Genomic DNA, 13,540 nt, shown 5'->3' on the forward strand with positions numbered 1-13,540 from the left:
GCATTCCCATCAAGTGCTGAGAATGAGAGCAGCTGCAGCAGCAGCAACTAAGTAGTTCTATCACAGCATGAAAGCGCTCCCTAATTTAAAACATGTCTTTTGATTTTTTTAATATACAGACAGACAGACAAAGAGAGAGTGAGAGAGAGACAGACAGACAGGCAGAGTCAGAGACAGAGGGAGAGAACCAATGCTGAGCACTTCCTTTGGTGGAGCGTTCCTGTAAGGGGCAATGAAAGATAAACAGATGTCGTGGTCATCGTTGCTAAAGGCTTAAATCACCGATGGAACATTAGCTAGGGCCAGATAAGCACAACTGTTTACAGTGCAGGACACACTGTGAGCTAACACAGCCCCGACAAGACAGTGAAGCAGCAGCGCAGGGAATGCCTTTCTTCCATGTTTGAGGAGCCGGCAATTTGTCCTTTTACGCGAGCTAAGTTAGGGGAACTGAGACCAACTTTGGTTCCCCTGATCATGGCTGGGGGGGGCTGTAATAAGGTATAGCAGGCTCCAAGTCCTCTGTGATTTTGATGAGTTGAGGGTTTCTCTGCATATCAATCCTGATGCTCCAATCGCCCGCACAGAGTGCCAGACCACAGTGAGACCACGGGGAGGGACAAAAAATAAGAGAGAAAGGAAAAAGAGTAAGCAAAAGAGAGAGACGGGGGAGACAGGGGTTGACCAAGAGTGACAAGTGCTGAAAGCCCAATAAAAACAAAAAAGGCAGCGGAGAATGGTGCAGACTGGGGGGGGTGGGGGTGTCAGATCAAGAAAGAAAAAAGAGGAAAGAAAAGTAAAAGAAGATTCTGTGCTGGGCTGGCTGGGGAACAAGCGGCTTTACAGATGGCTGATGGGAGAGAGATGCAGAAAAAAACGGAAAATGGGTGGGTCGGGGGGTTATGGCCATACTCATTCCCTCCAGAGATCACCAAAAAAGGGCATCCTGGATCTTGCTGACGCGCTCTCTGCCCTGACAGGGAGGGGATGGAGAGCTCACACACTCCAAATGTTTCCAAACTTACCAGTGATACTGAGAAATTCAGATGTGTAGTTCACAAGCAGAGAAATGGGAAATTACAGAGAGAGGACATGATTCTACTTTTGGCTTGAAATGTGAAGACATCCAAGCTGAGAGGTTAATTTGAATGGGGGAAAAAACATTGTGTTTTATACACATTAAAAACAAAAAGGCTCAACTCAAGGTGGAACATCCCATGAGATTTCCACCTTTTTACTGTCTGGAATTAAAGACAAGACTATTTGTGACGGGTTAGGAAATTCCCACAAACACAGTTGCGGAGTTTGGTCCAAAGGCATATGAATGATGAACAAATGATGAACTGACATGTCATGCCCATTACTGACTGTGGTGGTTGAGCTTGTTTCTCTATTCTACCATGCACTTTGGCAGGTAGCCAAACAATGTCAGTAGGACCGCTTCTCTTCAAACAGCCCCAGTCACCAGGAATAACCCTGACCGGACCCCCTTCCCTTACGCTACCCTGGGGCATATCCTGCCCATCAGCACATTCATATACCTGCTTGCATACAAGGCCTTGGCCCTTACCCCAACCAGGATTTGTATTCACCCCCTGTACACGTGTACACTCTTTCTCCCCATCTATTGGTAAATACTTTTCTATTTTTCAAACTTGCCCTCACATATGGCACATTGTATTGCATTGTTGTACAAAAACGTGCTTTGTGAATTAAGTTTGACTGACTAACTGAAAATGACTAATGAATTCCTAGTATGCACTGGCTGCTGTTAGATACAAAACAGTGCCAAGAAGGATGGGACATCCCAGATCTTATTTGTGGCCTGTCTGCAAGTAATACTAATGTAAGCTAAACGAGTGCAGTCACTCACATCCTCTGTGTCCTTTACTCGAAGAATCTGTTCCCTCAGGTCCTGGAGGTCGTTGAAGGTTGACTGTGCTGTGATGGAGTATACCAGGGCAAAACCTTGCCCATTCTTCATGTAAAGGTCCCTCATTGCTGTGAACTGCTCCTATGAGGGGGCAAAGAATAGAAATATTAATAAAAAAAATATGTAATACCTAAAAAAAAAAATTTCCACCAATATTGATAAAAATGAGAACACATTAACAAAAATAGTTGGCAAGCCAAGAATTCACTGGTATGTTCGCAACTAACATTTAGACATATTTTACACAGCATTTGTACAACAGTCACTGTAGGCCTAAATCAGCTGGTGTAGTCAAATGGATATAGATCTCATTTTAGGTTTTCCCTCTGCTTTTGATATCATAAAGTATCAGCATCTCTTTACTTTCTATTCAAATTTCAAACATCACTTGTGCAACACCAACATATCAATCTTGCTGTCTGTGACATAGCCTTAGGGAAATTAAACAGCCTGCTCCTGGCAAACCTGTCCACAATAAAGCTTGGGCAAGAAACAAGAAAATGCTATTAGTAGCATGGCATGCTCTACTTAAGCAGTATAAAAACCCTTATTACAGTGATAAAAGCATGACCGGACAGCCTTTCAGCAGATAAGAGCTCTTGATCCAACTCAAAGTTTTAGAACCAACAGAAAAAAAGGTTAAAAAAAAGTTTTTATTTCTCACCACATAACCACATTTTTTCAAATATGATGAATAAAGTTTTTAATCAAGTTTAGGTTTGTTGAATTAATCCTATGCCTATATTGGTATCCATCCTTTTCTCCCTTGACAAACTTCCCACTGTTACTACTCTGGGAGGACAAATGCTAGCTGAGCTATGCTCAGTTATTCAACAACGTGGGTTGAAGACAAATCTTGGCCAGGGTCCAAAATCCTTTAGTTCCATCCATGTCTACTACACACTGATTCAGGGATTATCGGAAACAATGGTGCTGGTTATTGAACAGGGATTTTCATAGGTATAGAGTTCACTTACTGTGCCTGCTGTGTCAAGAATTTCAAGCATACATTGCTGCCCGTCTACCTCCACTTGCTGCATAAGACAGGAGAATGATAGAGTGGTAAGAACAGGTGAAAGAATTTTTAAAAAAAATTAAGCTTTACCTCAAATCAATGAGCATGTTACATTTTACATCACAAATCAAAAAGTCAGTCTGAGAAAAGTCACAAGATGTGAAAACGGGGTAGAAAGAGGCATTGAAAGAGCCTCTCGGTCTGAAAAAAAAAGAATGCTAAGAGAAGAAACAGAAAGATAGAGACAGAGGAAGAATAGAGCACTTATAACAGCACAGTACCGTGATGTGAACCTGCAGACCAACTGCAAGCAATCAGTTTATTCCAGGCCCACACTATCTCCCCTCCCTTCATTCCAAACCCCCTACCCTCTGCCCAGGGACACTTACCTTTCTGTATGAGTCTTCTATTGTTGGGTCATATTTTTCCACAAAGATTCCCTGTACAAACTGAACTGTCTATAAGAGAAGACACAAACCAAGCCAATGTCAGATCAATTTGACCTCCCTCTGCAAGAGCAAAGTATCCAGACTGGCAAATATGGCTGGACCACTATGCCTCCAAGTTATGTGAGCAGAGCACCGTGTCCATATACAGTTAGCAAAACAACTCGATAGGACATTCAGGACATTAAGATATTTACAAAGTTGCTTGGCAAAACTGACATGAAACAGAGCAATCCTTTAGATTATAGGCTCCAGTAAGCCAGGGCAAGGTCTCGAAATTAGTTTTATAGACACACACACCTATCAAACAGTACATAAGGCGGGACTTTGCCCTTTATAACAAGTTTATGTTAGAGGTTGACCGAGTTCACCTACATGCATCTTAAAGTCGAAATGTGTCAGGACCGGCCAGTTTCAGGGATTAACCTGACTATGGCACCTGATCGTGTTACTTAAACAGGGCATACGACATTTCACAGACACTGAAAACCTTTTGATGGCTGACAGAAAAAAAAATACAGGATTCAACTTGGTGTTTTTTTTTTAAGAATCAAAATTTTATTAATTTCCAAAGGGAGATTATAATTTTCCTGTTATTCTGTGCCTGATCCGCATTCATTAAATAAACAAAGGAAAATTATATCTGCAGGCTATATCTATGGCACTCCTATTATCTGATTTATGCTTTGCTTGCCATTTCATGTTGTAAATGGGGTGATTCCAAAGCTGAACAGTGTCAACAAGTAGCTGAAAAATCAACATATCTGTTTGCTTTCACAGGCTCTTAGCCTTAATTGCATATGGTGAGGACACACAGGTAGCTTTGAGGCCATCATCATTTTGCATTCAAGTAAATTCTACCAAGAAATGCATAGTATAGGCCTATGAGGAAGTGTGTTTCATTGCATGCCCAGAACACAAGCACATTAAGTTAACTGTGAGGGGTTCATGTATTATTGTACACTGCTCAAAAAAATAAAGGGAACACATAAGCAATGCAATGTAGCTCCAAGTCAATCACACTTTTGAGATATCAACCTGTCCAGTTAGGAAGCAACACTGATTTGTGAATCAATTTCACCTGTTGGTAAATTGTCTAATTTCCACCAGGTGGAAATTAGACAATTTGCAAGACAACCCCTATAAAAGGAATGGATTTGCAGGTGGTGGCCACAGACCATTTGCCTGTCCTCATCTTTTCTGGCCGATCTTTGGTTAGTTTTTCATTTTGCTAGTGCCCTCACCACTAGAGGTGGCATGAGGCGGTATCTGCAACCTACAGAAGTTGCTCAGGTAGTGCAGCTCATCCAGGATGGCACATCAATGCGTGCTGTGGCAAGAAGATTTGATATGTCTCCCAGCACAGTGTCCAGAGCATGGAGGAGGTACCAGGAGACAGGCCAGTACACCAGGAGACGTGGAGGGGGCCGCAGGAGGACAACAACCCCGCAGTAGGACTGCTATCTGGTCCTTTGTGCAAGGAGGAACAGGAGGAGCACTGCCGGAGCCCTACAAAACGACCTTCAACAGGCCACTAATGTGCAGGTTTCTGCTCAAACAGTGAGAAACAGAATGCATGAGGATGGTATGAGGGCCCGACGTCCACAATTGGGGCCTGTGCTCACAGCCCAACACCGTGCAGCCCGATTGACCTTTGCCAGAGAACATCTTGGTTGGCAGATTCGCCATTGGCGCCCTGTGCTCTTCACAGATGAGAGCAGGTTCACACTGAACACATGTGACAGACGTGAGAGAGTCTGGAGACGCTGTGGAGAACGTTCTGCTGCCTGCAACATCCTCCAGCATGACCGGTTTGGCGGTGGGTCAGTGATGGTCTGGGGAGGCATATCCTTGGAGGGCCGCACAGACCTCTACGTGCTAGCCAGAGGTACCATGACTGCCATTAGGTACCGGGATGAGATCCTCAGACCCATTGTCAGACCATATGCTGGTGCAGTGGGCCCTGGGTTCCTGCTCATGCATGACATTGCTCGTCCTCATGTGGCCAGAGTGTGTCAGCAGTTCCTGTATGTCGAGGGCATTGATGCTATGGACTGGCCTGCACGTTCCCCAGACCTGAATCCAATCGAGCACCTCTGGGACATCATGTCTCGTACCATCCGCCAACGCGATGTCGCACCACAGACTGTCCAGGAGTTGACCGATGCCCTGATCCAGGTCTGGGAGGAGATCCCTCAGGAGACCATCCGTCGTCTCATCAGGAGCATGCCCAGACGTTGTAGGGAGTGCATACAGGCACGTGGAGGCCACACACACTACTGAGCCTCATTTTGAATCGTCTTGAAGAATTTCCACAGAAGTCGGATCAGCCTATGTTCTCATTTTCCACTTTGATTTTGAGTATGATTCTGAATCCAGACCTTAATGGGCTAATGATTTTGATTTCCATTGATCATTCTTAGGTTATTTTGCTCTAAACACATTCCTCTGTCTAATAAATAAAGATTTTCAGCTGAAATATTTCATTCATCGAGGTCTATATTGTGTTTTTAGGTGTTCCCTTTATTTTTTTGAGCAGTGTATTAATGAGGAGGAACAATGAGAGGACAGTTTCATCTCGAGAGTCATTGTTCTGTTCTCTTGTGACATCTTGGAACAAAACTGTCATTCCCAAACTTTTCTTTTTACAGAAGGGCTGGCTGACATATCTAAAAATGATATCACAATGTTAGTATTAGAAAATATCACAATAGGCAATTACATCATGTCCACCCCCATCAAAAATTCAAATCAATATTGCAGAATGTCTTAAATAATCATCGGCTATTTCTTTTTCCTTTCCTTTTGCTTTTGTTTTTATTATCTATTAACACTGAGCCAGTCAACCTGATGCGAACATGGCTGAGAGATATTTATTGAAGCAGAGGCGGGTGACTAAGTGTGACTTAATGACAGAGAAGTGACAATGTGAGTTTGTTGCACACAAAGTTGGAATTCAAGAACAGTTCTTTGGATCCGTGGACTTACAGAAGGCATATATGTTCAGATTAAAAAGTTCTGAAACAAGTACAGTGCATCTAATTGCTCAATATTATGACAGGGCCACCTCTCACAGCAGCATTGTCTGATACCTCTGGGTTCACTAATGTAGTTCAGATCTTTTAACTGCACACCATGTCACCAGTAGCTATGGTGGAAAGCCGCCTACATGTACACTGAACACTCACAAACTGGCCAAAATAATCTACTTCCACTTTTCATAAATAGCCTATCATATATGCGAATTAAAAAAAATAGACAAAGCCTGTATCGAACATTTGACACCACAATGACAATGATAAATTGACAGAACCCTCTTGTTGCACATATCATGTAAGCCTTTTTCTTCTTTAATTAGGTTAGGGCTGGGCGATGTAGACAAAATCAAATATCACAATATTTTTGGATCAAATACCTTGATATCGATATTGTGAGGTTGACCATTGGTGCTTTCACAAAACATTTACACAATGAGATTTTTGATAAATAATCATCAGTAATGCCTATATAATAACTAAGTGGGTAAAACCAAATAATAGAACAGCTAAAACAGCCAGGTAAGTTCAGAAAATTACATCACTTTACTGTAATATAGCCTTTAAAACCAGGAAAAAACAACACTTATGCCATATCACAATATCCACAATCCCAGACAATACGTAGTCTCATATCATGATATTGATATAATATCGATATATTGCCCAGCCCTAAGTTAGATACCTGGTAGAATAGTTATAGACAAGTAGTTGAGGACCGCACTGAAATTTGCCATATATCAAAAACTGACAAGCAAACAGATGGGCTTAAAAGACTGTTATTAAAGCTGCTGAAGGAGAGGTAAGCAATTTTGACAGCTACAAAAAAAATCCACTCCCCCTGCTACCTTTCCTACCTCCCTCCTGTAACCCCTTCCTCCAAACCAGCTTCATGTGAGTGCATAAGTTTGCCCATTTTAAATGGCAAAAATTGTATTGTTGTTGAGAATCTATGTAAATTAAAAAAAGAAGCAAATCTCTTAGTTACACCAACATTGTTTTGGTGAAGCGCTGTTTACTCACATGTGAAGTATTTATAAGGCTCAAAGTACTGGCGGCACCTTGTGTGACAACCTCTGTCCAAGACCTGTATTAATGCCATCATGACAGTAAAATGTATTGCAGTTGTTAATCTATGTATGGAAAAATATATATAATTTTCAGCAAATCCCTTAGTTAAATGTTCACAGAAAGCACTTTTGGTCACCGCTCACTGTTGCTTCTGATGAGCATGCGATGCGTGTTAGCTAGCTACACACACAAACTAGTAGAAACAACTTCTTGCTCAGAGCTGTCCTGACTAAATTAGGCACAATACAGAGCCTATGGCAAACAGAGACCAGATTTTTTTTCTCAGTGCGCTTGCTTTAGTGATTACTGACAGCATGTAATGACAATTTTGCCAAATTCTACCAAAAAGCCTTACCTACTGCAGGTTTAAGGTAGCACTGCAGTAAGAATGTGACTTGTGCAATGTATGACAAATATCGTGGCTGTTCAATTACATTGTCCTGTCACCAAGGTCTACGCTATAGAGAAAAAAACAACACAAGGACTTGGGGTAAAACGCATTTATAGTATGGCCAAAACTTTTGTAATGCATTGTTTTTCCGCTGTTAGTTAAATAGGGATCTTGGCCGGTGCTACAAAGGCTTTGGGAAAGGTTGCAGAGGCTGAGGGAGTGGGTGGTAGGAAGTGGGGTCGGGACAGAGGAAGAGCACTCACCAGAGCTGACTTGCCCACGCCTCCTGAGCCTAGCACCACTAGCTTGTATTCACGCATGGCGGGATCACTTCACCAGACAGCCCAGCAGTCTGCATGGGATAAACAGAGGGACAGATAGCGAGGGAAAGGAAGATAGATGGAAAGAGAATAGAAGAGACAAACAGATTCAAAGTTAAAAAGTTACTGTGTACAAAAACACAACAATAATACTGGAATGTCCCCAGTCTGATTCCAGAGTTTTTCCACTCCAAAGAGGAAGGATTCTAGTCATTCCTGGAGGTATGAACAAGAAGCAGCACAACAATGGAGGGAGCACCCATAAGTGGGGCTGCTGCAGGGTGGAGGAGGTGAGGAATATGTGACCCCTCTCTAACACAAACCAGCTGTGGTATGTTTGTGTGTGTGTGTGTGTGTGTGTGTGTGTGTGGAGAAACCTTAGGGGAGAAGATTCATGGGTTCTGGCACACATGCCTCTAAGTGACACAATCATCTGGCCCATCTTGCACCAAAACACACCCTGCTGTCAGAATTTCTGTGCATTCATTCATTCTTACTTTTGTTGTAAAATAACACTAGAGAATCAGCCTTTGGAGAAGACAGACAACAGCCTGGGGAAGTGGAAATTGAGAGCGGAGGGGAAAAAAAAGTTGTGAAATCACTGGAATATCCCTTGAAGCGACATGGAAGCCATGAATTGTTGGCACATGTCACAGCGCAATATCAGTTAGGTTAGCCAATTGGGTCACAACAAGCTGGGCTCCACAGAGAGGCTATGGGGTCTGGTACCAGTGTTTTCTGAAGTTTGTTTGTAGCAGTAAAGGGTATGGGATGTGGGGTCCAAATGGGTGGCTCCGATTCTAAATCCACCACAGCTCTTATAAGAGCCATATGAAGATTTTTCTATTAAGTAAAATGATCCCCATAAGACTGCTTTAAAGTACAAACAGTCTTGAATTTCATTTAGCAACCAATTTGTTTGTTTCCCCCCTCATTTGGATAATACAGTTAGAAATTCACTTGGCCCAGAGATTATAATTTCCCTGCAGTCACAAGAAATAAACAGAAACGTGAATCCTAAATAGACATGGTGCAAAACAAAATCAAAGTGTTTGCCTTTGACACCATTATGTTTCAAACTATCTGGCAAGTCCCTTCTAGAACTCAAACTATGCATGTACCCATTTGTTAATTTAACCTAGTCACCAACCCTGAGTGCTAGGGCAATATGTGCTTTATATTTTCTGATGATGAAATGATCACATTGATGATGAGGAGTTAAAGACAGTGGTGCTGCTATGCCACAAGAAAATTCACAAGACACACTTCATTCCAAAATGAGAGAATACATTTTCTGTCATATGCCACAAGTTGAAATAGTGTGGAAATAAAGCAAAAATGGGAAGGCTGCAAATGAGAAAGCTGCATAATTATGTTATTAGTGGGGCCTTAAGATGAATGTATAGCACCCAGCTCCAAATAGCTAATAACCACCCATTCTGATATCCCCTTTCTACACCATTTCCGTTTATGCAACAATCTGTTTAAATGATCTTGCGGGGGGCAAAGAAGAGGGGACCTCCAACTACAGTCACGAGGAAAGACCATGTGGGATATAGTGTCCCAGCTGTGAATAATTCATGTTTGTTAATCCTTGCCACAGAGAAGAGTTTTCCTCACACGACTTGGGAGGAGCTGTTCATGGAATAATAGGCAGGGGATTGTTCAAGTGATGTGCAAACACTTGGCCATGTACTTATATGTAAAACAAATGTTAAACTGCCAATTCAAGTATGGGCACTGTGTCTCACATACAGAGATTTTGACTAGGGCTCAACATTCCATAAATTAATGTTTCTTGTATGAACACTGTGGGAAAAATCCTTGTAAAAGGTGGACAACAACAGTAACCCTCCTCAGAGACCAGAGCTGTAAGAATATGGTAAGAATGCATCACAATTCATTATAGACTTTTCACGCCAATAAATACTCTGCAGTCAAATTTCTTCTGTTTTGTCCCATCACTTACAGTCTTCTTAGAGTGAGAATGAAAATGAAACATGTTCTCTTGGCATCCTAACCTGAATCAGAACCCAAAGCAGGTCATGGGTATGTTTCTGGAATGGTCTACCCATGACCTTATGCTAGTTTGTTTAAATAAGCCCGAGTCCTTCAGTGAAAGAAATTTTTTCTCAGTTTGAACAGGCCGAGGAAACCCCCGCCCACTAGAACTATGACAGATACATTTGACTACACTATTTAGCTTACATCCAACCACTTCTTTAAATCCGAGGGTAGGAAAGTGGATGAATCTGACACTTTCAAAATCTTCATTGCAGTCCCTGACAACTATTGTGACTTTGACTTGGGTTCAATCAAAATCTGCCTAAGGTTCTGTTCTATCCTAGCATCATGCTAGGTATTAGCATTAGGTATTACATATTAGCTTTTCAAGAACAGACAAAGAAGAGAGAAATAAAACAGATATAATTGAGTGGGATACTCTCAACACTTCATACAAGAAAAGTTTCACTCAGCGATGCACTCCTTCAGCTAGCTGTCCACACACACACACACACACCCATGTAAGGACATCTCCTTTAAAACCAAACCTGTTTCCACCGCACTCGACTACACACTGTTGTTCCCAACAAAAACACAGAGCTGCCATTCCTCTCCTCTTGTAGTAACCCCAGCAAATAAGGAGAGAGGGGAAGCCACACACAGCAGAAAAAAAATACACACACACACACACACACACACACTGCAGTGACATCACTGTATCACTCACTGCTCTATGGACGAAGGTATGTCTCCATGTAAGGCTGGAAATGGGAAAAATTAGCTTCTGCCAGCAAGGCTGCCTCAAACTAGACAAAAGTGAAAGTGGAATACAGGATAAAGTCCAGAGAGCAAGAGGCCACAACAGGGAACTCAGGCACAATTTGCCGTCATTCAACCAGCCTATCTAAAATTCAGGATCCAGCTAATCACCAAGTTGCTTCCTGTTTTAGCAAGGCTTATCCAATGGCAATAGAGCTGTCACAGCAACTGACTCAGCAGCCAAGTTAGATTGGCAGCTGTCCCCTGTCTCTCCTACCCAGTGCGGATGGCACAAAAAAAACATATCCGATAATCATGCAGTCTGATAGTAACTGCTGTGCCATCTTCTCATTTTCTTGCCATGCGACTCACATGATAATTGCTTGCGTTCCATTCTGCAAAGCAATGCCCACTTGAGGCTTGAGGTTGGGGGCGGGGGTGAGCTAAGATAATATCTGCACCGCTGAGGCATATTCACACCATCATTATGCTAGTAGTTACTCATCCTGTTCACCAAAACCTCTCATATCTTCATCACCTCTTACTCATTTACAGAGGTTATCAAGCAACAACACCTACTACTTTAGGGAAATAACATTATGCAAATGAAACACTGATAGGACAGGCTAAAGTAAATTTGCCAGATTAAAAAAAAACTATTTTCCCAAATTGGCAATTAGGTTATTACAACATTGGACAAAAACTATGAGCTGATCTTCTTGGGCAATCATTTAAGTTAAATGTCTCATGAGACCTTGACTTCTGTGAGGTAAGGATGTTACTTGATTTGACACCAAAAGAAAACATGGATGTGTGAAATAAGTACAGCAATATTCGGCTATTTCAGTGAAGAGTCAAATGCACTGCCCAAATTCTGTCAACATTCCGCACCGAGTCTGGCAAAATGCCTAAAGAAACAAAACAATTCAACTGGATACTGACTGCCAATACCTTTGTGTCTCAAAAAGCGAAATGAGTCAGAACAAGAAACCAGAGCAAAAAAACCTTTGCTGACTTAACAATGAAAAAGTCCCTGATACTTCAGAAGAGGAACCTCGTGTGTGCACATCTTGAAAAAAATTTTTTTTAGATGCAAGACAAAAATTGCAAAACAGCAAATGAGCTGCCTAATAAAACAGGTATTGGGAGCGTTTCAGTGTGCACATTTCACTCTTTTGTTCAAAGTCCCTGACACTGACAAGTGCCAGTTAGGTCCCAACACATGTCTTACAGGGCCATGACCTGAAACTACATCCTATTTCTTGCGGTCTGATACGCCTCATGCTGATAGGATGGAAAAAGGAGTACCTACTAAAATAGCCTCTTCTAGCCTCTGTTCCTGTTCAAGACCCCAGACAGCAAGCTTCCTTGGGGGGGGGGGAATAGAGATTTATAGCCTATATCTCATCACCAAGCCTAGGGTGAAAGAAAGATTCAGGTCACAGAATGGGGCAGATGCATCGTTTCACTCGTTACAGGATGTAGGAAAATACCTTTTGAGAAGGCAGCATCCATGCGTAGCTGAACTAGCGACATTGACAATGTGCTTTGGAGTGGTTGAGCCACTCAACTCTGTGTGTGTGTGCGTGTGTGTGTGTGTGTGTGTGTGTATATATATATATATATATATATATATATATATATATATATATATATATATATATACACATGTGTGTGTGTGTGTGTGTGTGTATGTGTGTGTGTGTGTGCACTTTGGGCATGGAAAACCCACCTTTCCTGTTTCCTAGTACGGTCCCTGCACTGAAATAACCAGCAACAGGCTGCTTTGCAGTTTGGACCGCAACAAGATAAAGTAATTTTGAGCTTTCTAATTATCCTACTGAATATAGCTAGCGTTAATGTGCTCACCGCGGTAGCATACGCTTATCACACCGGGTCATACTAATTCCCTGCTATTTGCGGTGACTATTCCCCGGGGCGAGTACATTCCATTTAACATTGGCGTTAGATGTGTCCAATTATAAATGCAGTTTTCTGAACATTTCACAAATTCCCTTCGATCTGGAAGACCGCCCACCAACAAAATACCACAATCACACCATAATCGCTGATCCCGGAAATTGGGACCAGCATCTGTCTGTACGGAATCCGTTTTCCTCACCAGAAAATAGCCTAAGCCCCGTTAACTAGCTCGTTAACAAAATACCGCTAACTAGCTAAGCGCGACGGGCCGCCGACACTTCACAAGCTAGCAATGGCTCGTCAGCTAAGCTAGCTAGCCGATACATTCTGTCCCAGTGCAAGGTTAAAACAAAGCTACAATATCCAACAGCATTTTTCAGTCAAACACTTCGCCGCATTTAACGTTTCATCTTGATTACGTGCAACGTAAAATATTCTACCCAAACACAACCCAATCAATTCGCTCGGGAAGCCCTTAGCAGATTGCTAACGTTACCTGCCCTTCCGCCTGGCCTTGACTAAAATGGGAGTGCACAGTCGGTTTTGTGCTTGCGGGGAGTGCGAATTCTTCTCACTACACGCAAAATATTACATACACCAAGAAGGTTGTCCTACTAGCTTAATGTCCCCCTAAATACTGTGC

General features: G+C 42.2%; 1 protein-coding gene across 5 annotated transcripts in view; it reads right to left on the reverse strand.

Moving 5' to 3' along the window:
- LOC130107915 (ras-related protein Rap-1A-like) overlaps nt 1–13,540 on the reverse strand; it is a 32,072-nt gene that overhangs the window by 18,335 nt on the left and 197 nt on the right. Inside the window, exons 1-5 of one of the 5 annotated variants that reach the window (XM_056274717.1) lie at nt 12,287–12,319; nt 8,155–8,243; nt 3,338–3,406; nt 2,911–2,967; nt 1,874–2,014 (exon numbers count right to left, since the gene is read on the reverse strand). In XM_056274717.1, the coding sequence (XP_056130692.1) occupies nt 1,874–2,014; nt 2,911–2,967; nt 3,338–3,406; nt 8,155–8,211 (324 nt within the window). In that variant the 5' untranslated portion in view covers nt 8,212–8,243; nt 12,287–12,319. Of the gene's footprint in view, nt 1–1,873; nt 2,015–2,910; nt 2,968–3,337; nt 3,407–8,154; nt 8,244–10,763; nt 10,873–10,942; nt 11,240–12,282; nt 12,320–13,540 lie in introns of those variants that run through there. The other 4 variants (XM_056274716.1, XM_056274715.1, XM_056274714.1 and 1 more) reach the window with 4 other exon arrangements.

Source organism: Lampris incognitus, chromosome 2, assembly GCF_029633865.1.
Source record: "Lampris incognitus isolate fLamInc1 chromosome 2, fLamInc1.hap2, whole genome shotgun sequence".
NCBI classification, from domain to species: Eukaryota; Metazoa; Chordata; class Actinopteri; order Lampriformes; family Lampridae; genus Lampris; species Lampris incognitus.